This window comes from Perca flavescens, chromosome 24 (assembly GCF_004354835.1).
Source record: "Perca flavescens isolate YP-PL-M2 chromosome 24, PFLA_1.0, whole genome shotgun sequence".
Lineage (NCBI taxonomy): Eukaryota > Metazoa > Chordata > Actinopteri > Perciformes > Percidae > Perca > Perca flavescens.
Genome location: NC_041354.1, coordinates 16,231,199 through 16,253,890, shown reverse-complemented (window position 1 = coordinate 16,253,890; position 22,692 = coordinate 16,231,199). Strand labels below are relative to the sequence as shown.

The 22,692-nt window shown below is 42.0% G+C and overlaps 1 protein-coding gene across 2 annotated transcripts in view; it reads left to right on the top strand.

Moving 5' to 3' along the window:
* ahr1b (aryl hydrocarbon receptor 1b) overlaps positions 1-22,692 on the top strand; it is a 42,220-nt gene that overhangs the window by 5,684 nt on the left and 13,844 nt on the right. For both annotated transcript variants that reach the window (XM_028571457.1, XM_028571456.1), the window contains exons 3-6: positions 4,660-4,748; positions 10,939-11,028; positions 17,127-17,235; positions 18,807-18,943. In XM_028571457.1, coding sequence (XP_028427258.1) covers positions 4,660-4,748; positions 10,939-11,028; positions 17,127-17,235; positions 18,807-18,943 — 425 coding nt within the window. The remainder of the gene's footprint in view (positions 1-4,659; positions 4,749-10,938; positions 11,029-17,126; positions 17,236-18,806; positions 18,944-22,692) is intronic.

Genomic DNA, 22,692 nt, shown 5'->3' with positions numbered 1-22,692 from the left:
CAAAATAGTGACTGTATTTCCAGCTACAAAATCCGCATCTCTCTCCTCCCTCCATTGTTGTTTACGTTTGTGTCACTGCGTGGTACACGTGAACTGTCCTCATGCTGAAAACGTGACTTGTCGCATACGTGACTTCACCTCCCGAGACTCAAGAAGAAAGCAAAAATCTATATTTTTACTAAGGAAAATGACAAAAAGAGTAACGCACAGTGACTTGGATAAGTAACTTTAATCTGATTACTGGTTTGGAAATAGTAACGCATTAGATTACTCGTTACTGAAAAAAGTGGTCAGATTAGAGTACTGGCATCACTGTCTGTGACAGTAAACTGAATAGGCCCTATCTCGCACCCGGCACAGCGCAGCGCAAAGCAATGGTGGTCCAAGGTCCAAACGCGTCTGGCTTTTAAAGGGAATGGGAGATAACCCTCTGATTGGTTTATTGCATGTTACGCCCAAAACACACCTATGAATTAATGAAGACACTAAGTACAACCCTTTAGAACCAGGCGCCTGGCGCACAGACCCTTTGTTCCCGCCGTCAAACTAGCCAAAGTGGGTTCGTACTCGCCCTAAACGCACCTGCGCCAAGCGCTTCATGCCGTGCGCTTAGATCGTTAAAATAGGGCCCTATATCTATTTCCTGAAAACAGCAGTTTTGGACATACCAGGTTTTCACCTGACAGGGACAATGTATACATATTTTATAAGAGGTTTAAAGTTTGTGACCTTTGTGTCTGGGCTGTCTGTGATTCAGGCTCTGTTTAAGAAGTGATTAAGTGGCTTTGTCGAGGTGCTAGCAGACTTACAGGCGTAGCAGATGGATTTTGAAGAGGTGTGTGTGTGTGCGTGTGTGTGTGTGTGTGTGTGTGTGTGTGTGTGTGTGTGTGTGTGTGTGTGTGTGTGTGTGTGTGTGTGTGTGTGTGTGCGTGTGTGCGTGCGTTCACAGATTTGCTGTAAGAGGCAGATTGTAAATTTGTCCAAAAAAACAACAAACGAAAAATCCTTGAACAAGGGAAATATCAGAATCCTACGGCTGCAATGGCGGTGCAGAGACTCCCATCAGTTATATTTCAGACAGACAATATGATTGAAAAATAGTGTGTATTTTGAACATTAAAGCACGTAAACATGTAGTAGAAACCCCATATTCTGCAAAAAGAGCAGAATACGGGCTAAAGCCCCGTTTGGGTTTCAGGCTTTACCGTGATATGGAAACACTCCTCTGTCGACCAACTGCAGAAGCTCTTTGGCTGCTGACGGCCAATCACAGACCTGATTAGATCTCGGTAGAAGCACGCTGCGTGCTGATTGGCTCACTGACGCCGATGAGATTTACTCCTCAGGTGTTGAAATTGGGTGTTGGATGACGAGGCATTTTTCGATACTCGGTACTTCAGAGGCAATTCGGTCGGCGCCTAAAAAGTAGTGACTTTGGTACCCGGCCCTACATGTTGACCCTGCAGAAACAGGCCATCAGACCCATCTCTGTGTCAGTGCATTAAGCCTGGACACCCCCCCCACACACACACACACACACACACACACACATCGTTGCGTCTTAGTAAAACAACCTTCACGTATAGTAGGTCAGCTCGTCTTGCCCGTGGCCGTGAGTCGACCCGTGTCCCAAAGTCTCAGTCACACAGTAATGTAGGTCTGAAGGGACTGCAGAGAGGAGGTGGGAGGGGGAGATGAAAGCCCCGGAGAGTAAAAACACAGCGGGGATAATCCAATCACGGCCACTTTACAGAGCTTTTGAAGAACGAAGGGGGGTGGGGTGCCCACTTTTCAACTTTTGACCCCCACAATCTCAGAGAAACCCCCTGTTTTTAAATGATCCTACAGTCGTAGTTAGGGATGCGATGACTATAGATGTTGTCGGTACGAATATAGTCTGAAGAATAATCACGTTTTTCATGATTATCACGGTTATGATGCATGAATCAATTTCACCACGAATGTATAAAATCACGTGACCACTCTAGATTTGAACATCTTTTGCTGCTTTGGAAACAGAAATAACACAGCGACAGTTCTAAATGTCGTCGTTAAAATAAAGATTATGTGACCAATCATCAACCTTTTTATTTCAATTCCTCTGACGGGTTTAGAGAGTTCCTTCCCGAGGCTAATTTGTTCTGTCGGGCGCTTAGCGCCGCCCAAGACAATTGTGATTGGTTTAAAGAAATGCCAATAAACCAGAACACGTTTTTCTCCCATCCCGGAATGCTGTGTGGACTAGCCAGACTATACGCTAGAAATTATGTTAAGATGTTATGTTTTAAACTTTGAAAAAAACTTTGAAAAATGAATAATTTGGTGGCACCACTCTGAGGACCCCCTAGGGGTCCCCAGACCTCCTGTTGACAAGAGGCATAAGTGTTTTGGTCGTGGCAATGAGTAGCTGGATTAGACGGGGTCATTGTTTGTGTCATCGTCCCTGCGCACTGTGGAAGGGACTTAAATCCACAGCTGCTGCAGGTTGATGAGTAGAACAGATGAATCCATGTTGCAGTCTAGAGCTGGGCCATATATCGATATCATATTGATATCGTGATATGAGACTAGATATCGTCTTAGATTTTGGATATCGTAATATCGTAATATGGCATAAGTGGTGTCTTTTCCTGGTTTTAAAGGCTGCATTACAGTAAAGTGATGTAATTTTCTGAACTTACCAGACTGTTGTAACTGTTCTATTATTTGCCTTTACCCACTTAGTCGTATACATATCCACATTACTGATGATTATTTTTCAAAAATCTCATTGTGTAAATATTTTGTGAAAGCACAATTGTCAACACTATAATATCATTGTGGTATCGATATTGAGGTATTTGGTAAAAAATATCATGATATTTGATTTTCTCAAATTGCAGTCTCTCATGTGTTCAATGCAAGGCCACATTTACATTGCTACATTGTATGCAGCTTCCTATCTGCCTCCGCTCTGTGAGCCAGATGACTGTAAAGCGTCTGTTGTGATGTTTTTATTGGCTGTCGGTGTCCTCGTCGCCCTCCGTTGTGCCAACACACGTCCCCTCCTCCTCCTCCCGTTTGCCTCGGGGTGTTTTTTCATGCCGCTGGCCACTGTTCATGACATCAGGGCGCAAAAATACCCCCCTCCGCCCCTTTTCAGCTCTCAATTATTGATAGTCGGACATGCTTTTCCTGCTCTCTCTCACTCTCTCTCTCTCTCTCTCTCTCGCTCTCTTCCACTACACTGAGCGCTGTCGCCAAACAGACAAAGCTTGGCGAGCATTCCTTTTTATACGTGGAGACATTTTTTTGAGATGAACTACAACACACTTATGTCACAGGTAATAAACAATAACAACTGTGAGGGACCATTCTGGTGTTTATTCATGTTTTATGCATTATTTACTTCCCTTTTCACCCATTTTCCTGAACATACCATAAGTTTTAAGACTGATTTTGCTCTTTCCAGGCAGTTTTTTGTTCTCATTTCTTTTTGTTCTTTGTATTAAAATACAAATATATTCTTAGAAATGTGCTAAAAAAAAACATCTCTGTTTATTACATCTAATATCAGTGTTTTCCCTAGGTTTGTGGAATTTTCGGATTGTACCACAGATTTTATTCTTCAACTATAGGAAAGTGGAAGTTTAGCTATACTTGGCTTGAAAAAAAACTGAATTTACGGCTTGGTTAAAGCCAGTTGCTGCGGCCGGGTTAGCTCAGTGGGCAGAGCAGGCGCACATATATAGAGGTTTATTCCTTGACGCAGCGTCCGCGGATTCGACTCCGACCTGCGGCGCTTTGCTGCATGTCATTCCCCCTCTGTCTCCCCTTTCATGTCTTCCTCTGTCCTATGGAAATAAAGGCCTAAAATGCCAGAAAAAAATTATATATATAAAAAAAAGCCAGTTGCTAACAACGTATTTGCAAGAAAAGAAATTCATTTTGTGACTCTGCGTTACCTTGTACGTGATGTTGGTCTTAAATTTCATTCATAATGGATACGACGGAGCTTTATCGAACCCTGTGTGGAATTTGGGTCGCGATCAGAAGAAGCTGTTTTAAGTGGCCTCTGTGTTGTCCGCAGCGCTCGGAGACTTCCCCTTCCATTAACGTCTCCGCCGCTGCTTCAGAAAAAGCTCTTTTGTGTTCCTCAGACTCAACCCACTCAAACACATTTCACCCCCCAGGGTCAAAGGCACCGGGCCGGCCTCCGTGTTTCTGTCTCAGGGTTCAGAGGTCACAGAGAAGCCCCTGTGGGTTGTTTTGTCTGCCTTGTCAGAGACGGTTTAGAACCGGGACGCCCCAACTCAGAGGAGTTTCTGTATCTGTGTCCCGTGGGCTCCGCCACGCCCTCTTCAGGAGACTAGCGGCAGGTCCTGAGTGTATTGATTCCAATGGGACAAGTGAACGTGAACACAGTAGAAACCAAAGTAAATATTGGACCCATTCTTCACAAAGCCACAAATCTCCGGACCATTCTGACACTAAAATGGCAATTTTGTCAGACCTGTTGCGGACCTTGGAAGCGCTGCGCCACTGTATAACGTGATGATTCCCGTGACAGGGTTTTTGGAGACGTCTGCTAATTGATTTGTGTTTGGCCAACAATCCAAAATGAAAGCTATTTGTACTGTGTCCGTCACTGACTTTTCCTCTCTGTTCCTCCCTCTGTAGTGGCGCTGAAGAACCAGCTGTCCAACGCCACGGCGAAGAGCAGCACTCACAGTGACGGCCGCGTGCCCGAGGGGGAGCTGCTGCTGCAGGTTGGGGAGGCTGCTGTTGTATTTACTGACCCTTTAACTGAAAAAGAGATGGAGCAGGGACATATATTGTATAAAATGAAGTTGCATATTAATCTGGTCCTACTATAACTTTTAGGGCAGCCTAAAGCATTTATAGATTCATTTTTTGCATAGAATACGAAGCTATTCAAATAGCCTAATAATTGTGGGCACAATTTTATGAATCATCATCATCATCAATCATTTTTTGATGTTAAACACACATGTGGAACAGCCAATCCTTTGGGATGAACTGTATCTGTAGATGGCTGCCTTACATTACCTATAGGCCAGTGAGCCTATCATCAGTGGGGATTTGTACTTGCTAATAATATGTTAATACTTTCAAAAATTAACAATAATTTGGAGGACACCCCTACAGTTACTCTGAGGACCCCCTGTTGAAGATCCCTGCTTTAGGGTAAATGTGCATCGTTAATAATAAAAGAGTAAATTCATCTTTGTTTAACCAGAAACAGCTCCGAAATCGCTTTTGCTAAACCCACCAGACTCCATTTAAAAAACTACTTTTAGTGTGTATAGAGCCAGCATATTTTCACTTGTGTTTATTTCAACCAAAACTACAGTCGTGATTGTTGGAACACCAGAAAGAGGCTTTTTCATAGGTGTATTTTGTGTCTGTCAACTTTGAATGAAGTGTGTTTTACGATGATAAAATTACTGTTTATTTACATGGAGTTTGGTGGGTTTAGCGAATGCAATTTCACAGACGTTTTTATGTTTGAAAAAAGGATCTTATTGTTTAACAGAAAGGTCAACCTCCTTAGAAATCCTTTCCATAATGTTGTCAGACACTTAGAATAATAATCTGAGCCTGTCAGTGGCAAAATCAAGCACTTTTTTGGACGTAAAACACGAAATTACACTTTTATTGGAGATTTGAGATAGAGCCCTATCAGACACACATTCCTGAAAGATACAACCCCAAAAAGTTGGGGTTATATTAACACATTACAGACATCTGGATACCGTTTGTATTCACGTGTTTGATCACTACCATCCCTTCAGAACGTCTCGGACATGTTTAAATCTGGATTTAAATGTGACTGGACTGGCCACAGTCGAATAGCTATCACCTGAACACCCCTGGCTCTGAGGATCTGAGTTCGCTGTGGCTTTTTTTCCCGTGCATCATGTTAAGAGTCTGCACACAACAGTCAGTTAAAATCCTTCTGATGGAGGAGAGGCTGCTCTGCACAGCAGGACAAGAGCAGAAATGGCTTGTTTTTGTGTTCTCGCTTCAGCTTTTGGAAAATAGTTAGAGAGATGAGTTTGAGTTTACCGCAGGGGTCGGTTGTTTTTCACTTCCATCTCACGCTATTATTATTTTCAAAAGCCATATAATGGCATTGTGTTGCGTCATATATGTGTGTGTATTTACCCTCTGAGAGAGAAAACTCCCCCAGACACACACACACACACACACCAAATACCAGTGACATTTCATGATTCTTGATACCCAATTCGATACCACGGTCAAAAACTTAAACAAACCGATGAATCCCGTGTCATTCTTTTATAAGGTGTATTTTAGATAACAAGGATAACTTGGGGGTGTTGGGACAGTGTAATACCACTGATAAATGCTTTGATCCCGAAATCACCAAAACCCCAAGAATATAAATGTATCGATTTTGCTTTACTACAAGCACTATCGACGCAGCGGGGGGCGGTATTACACTCACATTATCGTGCCGTCGTGACACAAAAGAGAGCTGAGCCAGAAGGTAAAGCTCTCGATCTACCGGTCAATTTTCGTTCCTACCTTCACCTATGGTCAAGAAGGCTGGGTCATGACCGAAAGAACGAGATCCAGGGTACAAGCGGCCGAAATGGGTTTCCTCAGGAGGGTGGCTGGCGAGAAGCTCAGTCATCCGTGAGGAGCTCGGAGTAGAACCACTGCTCCTTTGCGGCGAAAGGAGCCAGTTGAGGTGGTTTGGGCGTCTGGTAAGGATGCCCTCCTGGGAAGGGATGGGGATCATTAATTTATATTGATATCGATAGCATTTTCGAGACTGCTTAACGATCCGAGTCTTTATCCATACTTTTCTGTTATTTGGTGGAAAGACGAGACAACAAATTCTTAATCTTAACAGAACTTTTATTGCAAAAACTGTGACTCTGTGACTGTTTGATTTCTTCTGTCTCTGTCGCTGTTTTTGCTTTAACTCTCTGAAACCCTAAGGTATTTTTTGAAAACTTATGGTCATATCTAACTCTTGTGCCCCCCGGATGATTCCTCTTCACTATTTTCAATCTTTGTTTCATCTGCAATGACAGACCAGCCTTCCATTGGTTGACGAGACGTAAACAAGCTTTGGGGAGGCTTGTCTTTCCCTATAGTCTTTACGTAAATCATTTTTTCCCGTCCGAGCACGTATCTATTTTTAGACATCACGTTATATGATCCACCAGTCTCGATAGCAGTATTGATAAGCTCGGACCTTAGTGATTTTCGGGTTATGAAAAATTTGGAACCGGGGGGGGTGTGTGAGAAAAGCAGGAAGACATTTGATCGGTTTATAAGAGAAGAAAACATAGGGGAGCTATTACTGTAAAACTGATTATTGTATTACAGGCAGAGGATGACAGAGAAATATTGTCGTCGGTTGGGATGAGGGGGGGTTTGTTGAAAATTTTATTTGCAATATGAAAAAAAAAATTGATGAGTACAGTACATTGATCCCAGAGGAGTAAATGGGTCACTGCAGCGGTGAAGAATCAAGGATCAGCAGCGTCCTCCTTCAGCTGCTCTGTTCCATTACAGACGGCGGCCCATGAATTATACAGAGCCGGTGAACACATCTATTATTGAAGTGGGGGGGGCGAGGGGGGAGATTGGATGAAGGACGTGTGCCTTGGTGGAGCTGGAGACCGACTAAAAGCATTCAAAGTATTCTTAGATGTTTCACAGGATATCACCAAATCTTACACACACCCCTCATGCCTTCACATCGTACTCTTTTAGAGAGGAGTGAGGTGTGTGTGAACAGGGTCAGTGTGCTTTTGGGAAATGCTTATTTTATGGTAAATACTGAGAGAGAGAGAGAGAGAGAGAGAGAGAGAGAGAGAGAGAGAGAGAGTTTTCCTGTGTTTGCTGTCATTGGGTTGTCATCTGACAGACAACAAACAGATGAATCTACTGTAAATATTTATGCCACTCCACTCTGAATTTTATATGTGTGTGTGTGTGTGTGTGTGTGTGTATGTATGTGTACGTGTGTGTGTGTTTGTTGGGTGTGGTCACATACTGTACTGTAGTTTTTCATTTTTTTTGCAGTTTGTTCTAAAGCTTAAATCTAAGAGCCAAAACTAATCCGGTCATGAATCAATAATATATTCTGTTGTTAATAAATGTTGGCGTTTTTTTGTCACTTATTGGAAGCAGTAGGCTAGTTGGAGCCGGTTACCTCCAGGATCTGTGCTAAGCTAGGCTAGCGGTGGGTGCGTCAGACAGAGTTACGACACGCACGGAGATGAGAAGGGTACGTGTGAACTCATCTAACTCTGGGGGATACGGGGAATAAGACAAAGTCCCAATAAGTCGGCCTGTTACTTTTAAATAAAAACTTGACAGCTCAAACAAAGACCACAACTTACCGTAGGATAAGTCAAGGTGAGGGTGTGTTTATTAATTTAGCTCAGAGCTGTGCGGGGAGTTTGAAATCAGCCAACCAGAATGAAGTGAGCATCCCTGGCCAATATAAGAAATGTTAATAGCACACCAGAGAACAAGTAAATTACGTTTTTTTGCCTATTTCAAGTCACACGTTGCTGTAATGTCAATGTCAATTATCCAGCAGCTAAGAGAAGCTGTCTTGTTTGAAGCCTGATTCTGATGAATTTTTGACATCACATCACATCGTAATGGCTTTTGAAAGAGGTTTTGAAACCCAACAGCAGCGATTTATACCATGCGATGTGGAAATGAGGAGTGTGTGCTGTCTGTTGTCAGACGAAGGCTGTGTTCCTACGGAGGTCATCATCACCCTCGTCAGGGAGGTGTAGGCGGGACCGGCGGGATGCCGTTGGGACTCTTTGCAGTGTCGGGACACGGTGTCATCACCTCCTCCCCGAACCCCGAGGCTCGAGGAGGGGAGTGGAGGAGTGATGATGAGTACTGACCTCCTTTACTTCTTCCTCTTCGTCTCTTTCTGCCCAGGGGAGAAGTCTCATCCCTGTTTTGTTTTTGTTTATTTGTCTCCTCTTATTCTTTCTCCGGCCCCATTTCTTCTCTTTCTTCCTTGTGCTCACTGGAATCTTATACTAGCAAGTGAAGGCCCTGCAAAATGTAATTTACAATACAATTTTCCGTCATACCGTTCCTGTGGTATGTGATGGTTTTTTTACGAGTCGTCAAGGAGAGAAAGTGCAGTTTAGAAATCCATCTCCCTGCCAGTGTGCAGTGTGTTTAATAAATAAAATACATGGTGGTCAATGGAGAAAAAAAGAAGTTGTTGTTTTTTACCCAGACATTTCAAAATAATACATTTTAAAGCTGTAATTGCAATGCCGCAATACAGTCAAACTGTGATATTTTAGCTGAAGGTTATACTGTCAGAATCTCATACCGGTACCGGTGATATTTTTACGTCCGTTTCGGGGCGACAGAGGGAAAATATTTCAGTCGAAACATTAAGTGGAACCGAAATGAGGAACCGAAATTTGTGTTCTAATCCGTTCCGATTCCTACCGGTTGCGTAGGAACAACCCTAATGCCTAGTGAAATGTTTTTGTCGTTAGCTGACATTTGGGTTTCAGCAGGTAAAACTACCTTTAGTGCATCTGCAGTAAATATGTTTATATGTCGGGCTGGGTATCAAAAAATGTCGACCGGTATCCGTGACTCGGATACCGGTTCTTAAACAATATTTTTTTCCGATACCAATTTTATAAAATAATATAAAATAATTTACAACATTACATATTTACAACATTACATATTACATTTTTCTGCGTGTCTAGACAGCCAATCAGCAGCATTATTACACCTCGGTAGAAGCATGCTGCATGCTTATTGGCTCGCTGATGAGATTTACTCCTTAGGGTTTGAAATTGTATATGGAATGATGAGGCATTATTCAGTACTCAGTACTTTAGAGGCAATTCAGTCGGTGCCTAAAAAGTATCGAATTTGGTACCCGGCCCTATTGATATGTTTGGCTTGTTAACAATGGTCACACGTTAGCATTTTATACCCTAATCCTCAGTCACTGGTGTCCAAAAAGAGAGAAAATTAATGTAGTCCGGTCTGTGACTACAGGCTACAGATTGAAATGATATCAGCTGTGGATGTTCATGCTTACAAGAGGGCGACATTTTTGTTCCTCTTGACCTTTTCTTTAGCGCTGCCATCAGGTGAAACCCCTCAATTGTAGCAAAGGATATTTTTTTAATATGTATTCTTCAAGCTGAACTCTATTTTCCCATGTTTTTGTTTCTAAATGACTATTGACTATCTATCCGTCCATTAAGTGCTTGTTTTGCCGCTGTCAGGCTCAGATTATTATTCTAAGTGTCTGACAACATTATGATTAGAATACATACAGAGATAGACCTTTTTGATAAAGAGTAAGATCCTTTTTGTTGAACATGAAAAGCCCTGAAAACGCAATCGCCAATCCCACCGGACTCCATGTAAATAAACATAATTTTATCATCGTAAAACACACTTCATTCAAAGTTGACAGAAACAAAATAAAACTATCAAAAGCTGTCTTGATTCATCTTCCCACTGTTCCAACAATCACCACTCTGGTTTGGTTGAAATAAACCCTTAATTCAACCATTTGCATGTGGAGATATGCTGGCTCTATAAACGCTAAAAGTCCTGATTATTTACATGGAGTCTGGTGAGTTTGGCAATGGCGATTTCGTGATTTCGATTTTTCCAAGATTATGGAAAGGATCCATACAGAGATAGACCTTTTTGTTTCATGTTAAACAAAAAGGTCTATCTCTGTATGGATCCTTTCCATAATCTTGTCAGACACTTTTTGTTTTGCAGCTTGTTCAGCGGATGCGTGTTACAGTGTTCTCGCTCAATACAGGACCAATTTCAAAAGATTTTTGTTCACATTAGTCACTGGGAAAAAAAATTATACACTTTCAATCATTATGACTATCATACAAACACATCTTCTCTGTGCAGGCCCTGAATGGCTTCGTCCTGGTCGTGACAGCGGAGGGAATCGTCTTCTTCTGCTCTCACACCATCCAGGATTACCTCGGCTTCCATCAGGTAAAAACCTTCCCGTAAAACAGGTCGCTTATCTCAACCCAGCGGCCTATTCTTATTCTTCTCGACTCTTTGGATTAGGCAGTGTGTCCTCCTTTAGTTTGCCTTGTTTCATCCGGGTGAGAATGATAACACCCACCCCTGAAACAGCACGAGACTCCTGAAAACATTTCTGTTGGAAATCAAGAGGAAACACAAGGAATTATGGGTAGAGTATCTACTCCGAGACTTATGTGATGCTCATATTCACACATTTCTTTGTGCGTTCTCAACTGAAGTCAACACCTTCATAGGCACATTTCCTTCACTTACGTGTAAAACGTCTGGGTCGTTTTATGTTTAGTCTCACAATGCCAGGCCTACTGTATAAAGCTCCACAGCGCTGTGGAGCAAGGTCTGGCTACAGCACAGATGCATTCTGGGATAGGACAAAAAAAATGCTCTGGGTTGTTTGAGTAGACCCTTTTCACGGCAGACATGTTGACATGTCATAGTAGGAAAAGCACAGGTGTATTCGAAACCATTAATTGTCCACTTATGAGAGGCCCTGGTATTGTACATGCTGACTCACTGAAATAGCTTAATCGGTCCCAAAACGTCGCAGTTAGAGAGGAAACGTCGTAAACATATTCTTTGTAAATCTTCACAATTATTCCCCGAAAGAACCAAGCAGGCCTGCCTTGTTGCACAATTAAAATTTTCTTTACAACGTGACATTTTCAGCATGTAGCTCGCTAGCTCAAAGTTGTTGGCCTTGACCAACTGTCACTTTGCTTGTCTTTCTAATGGGCGGGCCAAATTCTCTGGGCGGGCAAATCAGAGAAAGGGAGGTAGCCTTGATTGACCCAGATTCCAGATCGGCCCATCTGAGCTTTCATTTTCTCAAAGGCAGAGCAGGATACCCAGGGCTCGGTTTACACCTATCACCATTTCTAGCCACTGGGGGAACATAGGCAGGCTGGGGGAACTCACGTTAATGTTATAAAAAACTCATAAAGTGAAATTTTCATGCCATGGGACCTTTAAACAATACACATATATACATGTACAAATAGTGTTCACTTGTATAACAGTAGCCCCATTCTCCTCACTTTGGTTATTATGCGAATAACATGAAGACCTTCTTATCATTTCTTACATGTTTGATAGTCTTTTCTCTTAGCTGGGTGCATTATAGAGACATAATATAGTCTACCAGCCGCAGCAGGCTGAATATGTTGTGAATTATGAGGATTTTTTCAGGCTGCAGAGGCAGAGCAGTGGAGTTAAAAAGCACAACGAGGCTCCTGATGGGCCCCGAGAGCACCGAGTGCCCCGAGCATCGAAACATATGCACATATGGAGCGAGAGCTTTAATCCAGCCGCTGCCTTGAGTCTAATCCCATTTCGGTGAATGTGATTATCAAATTATCTAAAGTCTGTCTATCTGACACACACACACACACACTTACGTACACACAGGCACATCATCTAAAACACACATCTGTCCCTCTTTCACACACACACACACACACACACACACAGGTGTAAACATCACCTCTCACCCCTCATTTCCCCTTCCACCTGAGGCGTGTCACCGTGCATTTACTACGCAAACCCAAATCCGTGGTGAAGCTGCCGTCTCTGCTCGCGTGGAGGTGTTTGGAAACAACAACAAAAAAACGGGTGTCAGTGGCTGTTGGAACACGTATAAAACAAGACCCAGATGAGGAGCAAGTACAGAAAGAACACCCAACCAAAAAAAAGGAAAGACCCAGATGATTTTTTTGCAGTAATTTCTTCACTGCTTAGAACAGGGAACGCTCAAAATCATGGCATACAAAAACAACCAACTATTTATTTTCGCAAAGGAACATAATAAGGAGATAAGGACAATAAAATAAAGAAAGCATTTTCAGTGCAAGAGAGGAATGAAGTCTAAAAGGCTTATACAAATTTGGAAAAAACTTAAACAAAGGTGATATAATTACTCAACAATAATGAAACAAGCAATGCATCAAAACCATCGAAAAGGGAAACATATAACACACACACACACACACACAAATATATATAATAAAGCAAGCAAAAAGACAAAAGCAAACAGAAAAGCAAATCTAGAGTAAGTCAATAAATACAATCAACAGAATATTGGGCCACGCCTCACCAAAAACAAGCTTTCATGGGATCTACGATCGAGAATATTATAGTTGATTTACATAAAGCTGGCGAGAGTTACAAAGTTATTTCAAAGACTGTAAAAATTCACCGGTCTACAGTTAGGCAAACAATCTACAAATGGAGACACTTTGGGACTGTTGCTACTCTACCAAGAATGACACCAAGAGCTACTGTATGTTTTTTTACATTTATTGTTATTAAAGCTTTTAATGCTATGGTAAAACTACGGCTTAAACAGAGGCACATTTGCGAACAATAAATCCCAGGTTTGATACAACACATTATAATTTACGCTCCTATTTTGTTTATTCTTAGTTGTTATTTTAGGAAAATGTCTTAACCCTTGTGTGGTCTTCCCGTCGACCATGCAACTTTGTGTTTTTCTGGGTCAAAATTTCACCATTTTTTAAGTCTGCCTGTCTGTGTTTGTTTCACTGGTGATTTGGATGTATTTATGTGACTGTTTGCGCTAATTGTCAGCTTTTATCCATCAATGTGGCTGCCTCAGTCCGCTGTATCGTTGGTCTTTATGTGTGTAGTGGACGTGGCTGCTGCTCCATGTTTGCTTTGCTGTTTTTATGCGTCTGTGACTGTGTGTGTTTGTCTGCTTCAATGGTTAGTTTGTATGTCTATTTTATAGTGTTTTACCACGTGTGTCATTTCTAAAAGCCTAACCAGGGACAAGGACTGCAAATTAGCTTACGGCTGGAATCCCACATACATTGCATCGGTTGCACTTTAGATGTAACAATGCCTACAGTGGCTTGCGTAAGTTTACACACATTGGCATGGGGTACTTTCTGCCAGTCTCTAGGTATGGTGAAGGGTATGTGATGATGTGGGGCTATTTTAATTCCACAGGCCAAGGGAACTTTATCAGGATGCACAGTATCCTGGATCCATGAAATAACTGGCCTTTAAAAATAAAAATCTGCCTGCCTCTATGGGAATTTAACATAGGAGTGTACTTATGCCCCCTGTATTTTAAGGAAGAACATTTATTTAGTTACAATACATTATTCATTCACAAAGAAAATTGGTGTCCTTAAAAATTTTAATTAAGGCATTAAGATCAATTTCCAAAAGATGGATTTTTATTCCTCTTTTTAGTCAACTTTAGCATGGGTGTGTAAATGTATGCAAGCCACTGTATATGTATTGTCCCTGACAAAGAAACTGATAACATTTCCTTTTTTTTTTTGGATGGTAAATCTTTAAAATAGTTTAGCACAACCATTGCTTCATGAGCCGATAGCCAGGCTGCGGACAGCCCAAAGTCGCCCCCAGGTATTTCACGTAACACTTCTACCTGTCAAAATTCCTCTTTGGTGACCTGAGTTTGTTCCCTTCCCGCACTGGGAGGGTGGCTCCACTCTGGTCCTCAGCCAGGTCATGCTGGGTCTGGACCGCAGATATCAGGGTCACAGGGGCCTTTGGCTCCGGTTCAACTATTTGAATCAAATGTTCAGCGACTCTTGATTTCTTTTGGCTCCACTTCAAGGCAAACGGAATCCAACCCCCTCGGGGTAACAGTGACATCTGCCTCAACTCGTGTAGTCTCATAGTCAGTCTTAAACTTGTACTTTGAAAAACAAGGTAAAATGTAGAGCTGTAACAATTCCAAATGTTGCTGTACAATTAATTGTCTCACGTAACGTAAGTTCACAAGTGAATTGTCTCTTTCAGTCAAATTTTAAAAATACTTATTTATTTCTTACTTTTTTAAACAAATTAAAGTTTTGAACGAATCCCAGGATATGTCTTTTTGTTATACTGTATATCACTGTCATGTGACCCAGATAAAGTAATCACACAAATACACAGCCTATGAAGAAAACAACGCCTCTTTATTATCATAAAACATATTTGCTAACTGTAAACCCCCCCCCCATTGTCATTTTTGTTGCAATGAACGTGTTTAAGGTCAAGTGCCAACAACTAACAATTGAAATAATAATAAAAGAAGATTTATTTATTTATTTATATTAGGACAATGCACATTAATCAACATTTCTGTAAATGCGCCAGTGTTAGCCAGTTGGCTAATTTTCAACTGTAGTCCTAGTTGCATGCATGTCTTTATGGTGGGAAGAAACCGGAGCACCCGGAGGAAACCCACGCAAGCACAGGGAAAACATGCAAACTCCACACAGAAAAGCCCGAGATGACCTGGGTTTGAACCCAGAACCTTCTTGCTGTGAGGCAGAAGTGCTAACCACTGAGCCACCGACCAATAGCTAGCAAATAGCAAATAGATACTCTCACCAATAATCACTTATATAATTAAAATTTGGCATATCTAAACAACAACAACAATTACCAGTCATATGCCTTAAGACCATAGCTAATCAGTGTTTCCCACAGCAGGGCTTGACATTAACTTTTTGAGGCACTTGTCCTTCGGACAAGTACATTTACATTTCACTTGTCCATGCACAAAAGTCACTTGTCCGGGTAAAGATTTATCATTTTATAAAAAAAATTGTGTTTTGCTAATGCAGAATTTGAACAAACCGTTGAAAGCATCCAAACTCTATCAACATTAATAAAATTCAGTTTAAACAGTAGAAACAAACATGTCCCAAGAATAGATTTCCCCTTCAACAAGAAAAAAGGATCTCCAGACTCATAATACAAAGTTATACTTTGCACGCTGGTGTGCAGAAGTTAATATATTGAGATTCTAAGTGAATATTTTAAAGTTTCTCATTACTTTCAGATTCCTAGTCAATATTCTAAGTTACTATGTCAATATATTGAGTCAATATATTGAGATTGTAAGTCAATATTTTAAATGTTCTCATTGCTTTGAGATTCTTAGTCAATATTCTGAGTTACTAAGTCAATATATTGAGATACTGAACCAATGTTGAGTTACTAAGTCAATATATTACGATACTAAGCCAATATATTGAGATTAAGTCAATATTTTATAGTTTCTCATTACTTTGATATTCTTTGTTTATATTCTGAGATACTGAATCAATATATTGAGATACTAATTCAATATTGAATATATTGAATATTGACTTGAACTTATACTATATCTAAAATAATTTTGTAGACATAACGTGTTTTTTTTTTCTTTCTACAATTTCACTTGCTACCCGGCAGAAAGTTACCAAGGGATCCTTTAAAAGGTGTAGCTATTTTACAGTTGATTATTACCTGATATTTAATCCTGCAAGTCGCAGAGCTGAGGTTTTACAGCGAGTAGCGGAGCAGCGAGGCGTCAAGAGTCAAATTAACTTCATGCTTCATCCGCACAAAGCACACTTCTATCGCCACGAGTGACAGCTTTATTCGGCTCGTTTTCTGTGAACGATGTGGGGACGGCGTAACGTTAAAGCAGAGTTAGAATGCTAACGTTAGCTAACTAACACCGGCTAGCTCGCCATGCTTTCATGCTACTTCGCTTACAGAGAATGCGCTGAACAGCGGGCTGGGTCTAACGTTAGCGGCCCGCCGACCCGCTGCCCGGGATTGTGGGGTAAAATATGTATTTGTTTCAATTCTGTAACAGACAAAATGAGTGGCACATAACGTTAAGTAACATGGTATTTTGTTTGAGTTTTAACTTGTCCAGTGGGGCAAGTAAATTTCTCTTCCACTTTTCCTACAAAAAATCCACTTGTCCCGACAAGCGGACAAGCCTTAATGTCGAGCCCTGCACAGTGTTAAATAGCGTTAAAAAAATAATAAATAAATAAAAGAATAAAGAATATGTGGCGATTCTGTGGGGCACCGCCACAAATTAGTCTGTGTGGGAAGCGCTGCTAATGTTAGCAAATAATTGCGGTTAAACAAAGAAACTGCGATTACGGGGAAAAACAAAGGACAATTATGTAATAATTGTAACAGGCCTAGGGAAATGTTCCTTTATCATTTTCTGTGTAACTTCATCTTGATTCATCATGCTGTATTTGACGTCTTCCTGTCAGACCGACGTGATGCACCAGAGTGTGTTTGAGCTGATCCACACTGAAGACCAGCAGGAGTTCAGGAGCAACCTGCACTGGGCCCTCAACCCCCCCGCGGACCCATCAACAGGTCTGTAAACTGGAGATAATTCAATTCATTTTATGCTGTGTCTGTATAGGAAGGTCTGAATACACTTAAAAAGTGCCCTTCATTGCCATGCTAGTTTGCCATCGCCAGACCTTCCTCCACAGCGCCACGGAGGAAGGTCTGGCTAGTCCACACAGCATTCCTGGATGGGAGGAAAGTGTGCTCTGGTTTATTGGCATTTCTTTAAACCAATCCCAGTCGTCATGAGCCGCAGTGCCTCTGCAAAATAGCCTCGGGAAGGAACTCGTTTTGGTGGAACGTGTACGTTCAAAAGTAGTTTTAGTCGAGCAACAGAAAACTCAGATTGGACAGATGGTCTAGCTAGCTGTCTGGATTTACCCTGCAGAGATCTGAGGAGCAGTTAACCATAGTCCTCACAAATCAGCCGGAGGTTAGAACGCCAACACAAAGAAAGAGGAAGGGGACAGAATTTCCGGCGGCATCTGAACAATCCTAGAAGTGGAATGTCGTTGATATATAGAGTATTGCCATGCTAACTGGTTAGCTAGGTTTGCTAGCTAGCTAGTCTCGCATTGCGAGCTCTATCCACAGCACTGTGGAGTAAAAGCTGGCTACACCACAGATATATTTTGGGATAGGAAAAAAAAAGGGGATGCATTTCTTTTAACCAGTCACAATTGTCCTCGTGCTTATTTGCTCCTTTTCTTGAGGCCATAAGTTAATTATTGCTGCTCCAGAGAGACCATTTCAAAAAATATATAAAAAAGTGTATTTTGGAAATGGTTACCAACCCTGCCTTTTAAATGTTAAGTTAACTGTTGACATGATACAGTAACATGCGCTATTTAAATTATCGTACTAGTGTATCTCTGTTTGGGTGATGATGGCGCAGTGGAACTAACACATGCCTTGGGTGTGGAAGACCCGTGTTCAAATCCCACTGTGATACATCAACCAATGTGTTCCTGAGCAAGACACTTAACCCATAGTTGCTCCAGAGGCATGCGCCCTTTGACATATGTAGCGATTGTAAGTCGCTTTGGATAAAAGTGTCAGCTAAATGACATGTAATGTATTTCCTCCACAGTAATCACTCCCAAAACGTCCCAGTTAGAGAGAAAGGGCCTAAACATATTCTTTGTAAATCTTTACAATCCTATCCCTTAAAGAACCAAGCAGGCCTGCCTTTGTTGCACCATCCACATTTTCTTCAAAACTTGCCATTTGCAGCTTGTAGCTCGCTCGAAGTCTGTTGTTGTTTCCTGATCAACGGACTATTTTGAGAGACTCTAGTCACGCTCATTCCGCTCGCCATTTCCGGGTGAAATGAACATGTCAGGTCGGCCAAAATTAAGGCCGACAGCCCCTCAGACGGACAACGGCACGGGACACACCGAACAGACTTCAGTCACTGACCTCGCCAGACTGTCCAACGGCCGATTATCGGCTTGGTGTGTCTTGGGCTTTAGACAACGTCAACACGCAGCGAGTGGAAGGCGAGGGGGGCCTGGAAATGTACCTCCATCGATCCAGACTATGGCGAGTATAATAAAGACATAAACTGCATTAGTGTTATTATTTGATGTCCCCAGATGGTGAGTCGGTTTCGACGTCTTCCTGCCTGGTGAGCTACAACCCCGACCAGCTTCCCCCGGAAAACTCCTCCTTCCTGGAGAGAGGCTTCGTCTGCCGCTTCCGCTGCTTGTTGGACAACTCCTCCGGCTTCCTGGTTAGACTGACATTACAGTTAAATGTGTCAAAATCCCAACAGACGTCGTCTCAGGACACAGATGGAGTTGGTCTCGACCACACACCGTAATTTACAGAAACCCAACAATTCCCCCAAAGAGCAAGCATTTGTTGTGACAATACAGTCACAACCCAATGGAAGGCAGTTTGTTGAGGGCAGGTTGTTCCCCACCATTATAAGGTTTAAGTGCAGCACCCAAGCCGTTTTTGGCAGCACCTAAAACCGATTGAATGTAACTAAAAGACTAATCTCTGATCTAATGATTGTAGTTGGACTTCTTTAGCTTTAAAGGTGCCCTGCCACACGTATTCCATGACTTTGTGGTAATGTCTGAAGTTCTACCATGGACTTTTTAACATTTTTTATGGAAAAAATGCCTTGGTTACCTTGTTTCAAGCCATTCTAGCGTGGTATAGAAAGCCTGCAGGAAGACTCGATTTCTGCCAGTTCTCATTAATATTCAACAAGCTAAGCTGTTTGAATCTGATTGGCTAACAGCTAGCCAATGAGAGCCTGGTTGTCAGAATCCTTTACCCAGCCCAACTTGGCGAGCTAATCAATAGTAATGAGCTCAGGCAACATGATGTCAGACTGACCAGCTTTTGTAAATGGCCTGATTTCTCTGCTTATTTCTGTTCAGTGGCTAGAGCTGACAGAGGAGGTAGCCGTTCATTTTCACATTCACAACATAACACAAACACATATGGACCTAACATATTTATAAAAATGCAAGTAAAAACGGTTTTGTATGGCAGGGCACCTTTTAAGTTTTGTCTTTAAGCTGTTTGATATGTATTTATTATCTGCTCTAGCTTTTCCAATGTTTAAGACACAGATATGGAGATAACGATGGTACAAAATGATGTTAAAAAAAGAGATATCCTACATATCCCACATAGAGACAAACTCCCACAAAGAGACACAACATGTATGGTGGAAATTGCTTTTGTTTTATTGAAAAACGTAACCTTTTCTTGAGGAAGGATGCCGATCTGCGTGTCTCTACGACTGTAACGACAGCCAATCACAAACATTATTAGATATTGGTAGAAGCATGCTTATTGGCTCTCTGACGGCGATGAAATTTACTCTTTAGGTATTGAAATTTTGTATGGAATGATGAGACATTTTTCGATACTCGATACTAAGGAGGCAATTCCATCCGTGCCTAAAAAGTATTGTATTCGGTACCTAGCCCTAGATAAAAATGAATCCATGTTTGAGGCTTGTGGTGTTTTTTTATGCCTATTGGTGCTGCTAGCAGTATGGCGTGCTACCTCAGAGTCCCTCAGGGATCAGAAGCCACCGTTTACTCCCGTAATCCGCCTTAAGAGAGCCTCGGGGTCGTGGGGAAAAGGGCTTTAATCCTCCCAGAGCAGAGGGGAAACTTGCTTAGTCAGGGTTGGTAGCTCCAGACCAGTCACTGCTTCTTCTTTCACCACGACAATTAGCCACAGAGGGAGAACAACACTCTGTGGTTCAGTGTCAGCTAAAAAACACCCTTAAACCTGCCGGGAAAACTGGGGCAGGGTCCTCTGTGAGCATGGCACTTCAGGCACCATATACCCATCGTTCTGCACCTTTTCAATGCTGCAATTTAAAGGCCCCGAACACCCACACAGGTGTTTTCACTTAATGCGGCTGATTGGACCTCTTCCCAGGACTGTGTGGGTGTGGTTAGACTGATGGAGTGACATCTTCCTGAGTCCCCTGTTAATGCTCTTGCACCCGTTAGGCAATCAGAATCAAGTATTCCCAATATGTATTTCTGATCTGCGTTGTAATTCTCTTTATGTGTGTGTGTGTGTGTGTGTGTGTGTGTGTGTGTGTGTGTGTGTGTGTGTGTGTGTGTGTACATATATCAGTATGTATATACACAGAACAATGGTACCCAGGGCTTTAAATTAACACCCACCAATCTGTCAGATGTGGGTAAAAATTGTAAAGTTATTAGCCAATTTGGCCGGTGATGAATAAAGTAAATAATTCTGCGTCTGTTTGTGTCGTCCGGCTGCAGAAACGATACGCCAAATCAGACTGTTTATTGCCAAGAAATTGGGCAGTTTTGTGTGTCTTTGGCTTGGAAACGCAATCGTTATCCGACAATGCTGCTTGTTGTACAAATCCTACATTTCCCATGAACACTATGTGTGGTGAGCCATCGTACAATCGTCAGCTATGTGCCTAGCGTGCGGTATCGATGAAATGAAGTAGTAAAGTTATTCAAATTTGTTTGAAATTAGTAGAAATTTGGCTAGTGGAAAATCGGATTGGCTGGTAACTGGAAAAAAAAGTTAATTTAAGGCCCTGATGGCTCCACTAGTAAAGTTATGATACGCTTAAATACCCAAAACAGATAAGAGTGGCACATTTGCTGTCACCCTCTAAGACATGTCTCTGTCCAACGGCCTCAATCCTAGGTACCCTGCCCCGCATTTTCCCCATGTCTTTTTTGACACTTTTCCAAAATCTTTGAAGTCACAAAAAATTTTGAACAATCCCCTATTTTGCCACAGTGTCTCTGTTATATATGAAGAAACAATCAGAGTTGTATTAAAGCATCAGATTTTTTAATTTCCAGTCTGTGGCTGCAACTAACGATTATTTTCAAAAATAGTTGGGGATTTATTTAATAGTTGACAACTAATCAATTGATCGATTGATCATTGCGGTTCTATTCCAGTCAAATTATTTCCTGTTTTCATGGCCAGGGACTCGGATCTTTGTCAGTAAATGAAAGTTACTTTTATTTGTTTTTTTGTCTTAAAAGCTTAAGTTAGGAAACTCACGAAGTTTGGTTTGGTGAAAGGGGGTTTTGAACCTGCGTCTCTTGGCCCTCCCTCCCAGTGCTTTTGCGTGAGCATTAAGCCAGGTCTCTGCTTCTGTCTACCGGTCGCTATGGCTTTGCTTTTTGTGTAATCCCTCCTGCTATTCAGGGCTAGATTCCTGACATCACGGCTGCAGGCCCTTAAGCCCACCAAGGTCAATTAACCAGAGCTAACAGAGGAGGCGGGGGGTCCTCACACGAAATGCCGCAGGGTGAAAAGGAGGACAGCAGACAGCATAAAAGACTTTTTAGGTTTTTCTTTTAGAGGTCTGTCTTTGTAAGGAAACCGTCTCCGTGTAGGTTTCACAGATTTTTTTTTACCACCGGACACATTTAGATGAGAATGATGGGAAAACGATACCAGGTGAAACCTCCCAGTCACTAACCCCCTCCCCCAGCCATCTTGTCGGTGATTGGTTGGAACGTGGTTTGTTGTGTTTTGGTGCACAGCCTGTGCCCCTAGTGTTTATTTGTCGTTTACAACCCCTGTGTTGTCTCCCGAGACCGGGCTTTTTCACGGTGTGTTCAGGGGACAGGCAGCTAGCGGATCAAGGAGAGATGCCTACCATTTGAGACAAAAATGAAATTGCGCTGAAACCATGCAGGAACTCATAGTGCACCTTTTTAAAAACAAAAAAAATCTTAAAGACAAAACTTGCTAAAGTAGTCCAACTAAAATCATTAGATCTGAGAAAAGTAATTTAGTGACACTCATTTGGCTTAGGTGCTGCCCAAAACGGCTTGGGTGCTGCGCCTAAACTTTATAATGGGGTTCCCCCCCAAATCCCTTGTATTTTCTGTGTGTGCTGAACCCCCACCCCCCGGTGTAAATGGCAGAGCTTCTGGGGAGTTATTTGTTTGGCAGTTGAGGTCAAATATCAACAATATTTGCGCAGCATCG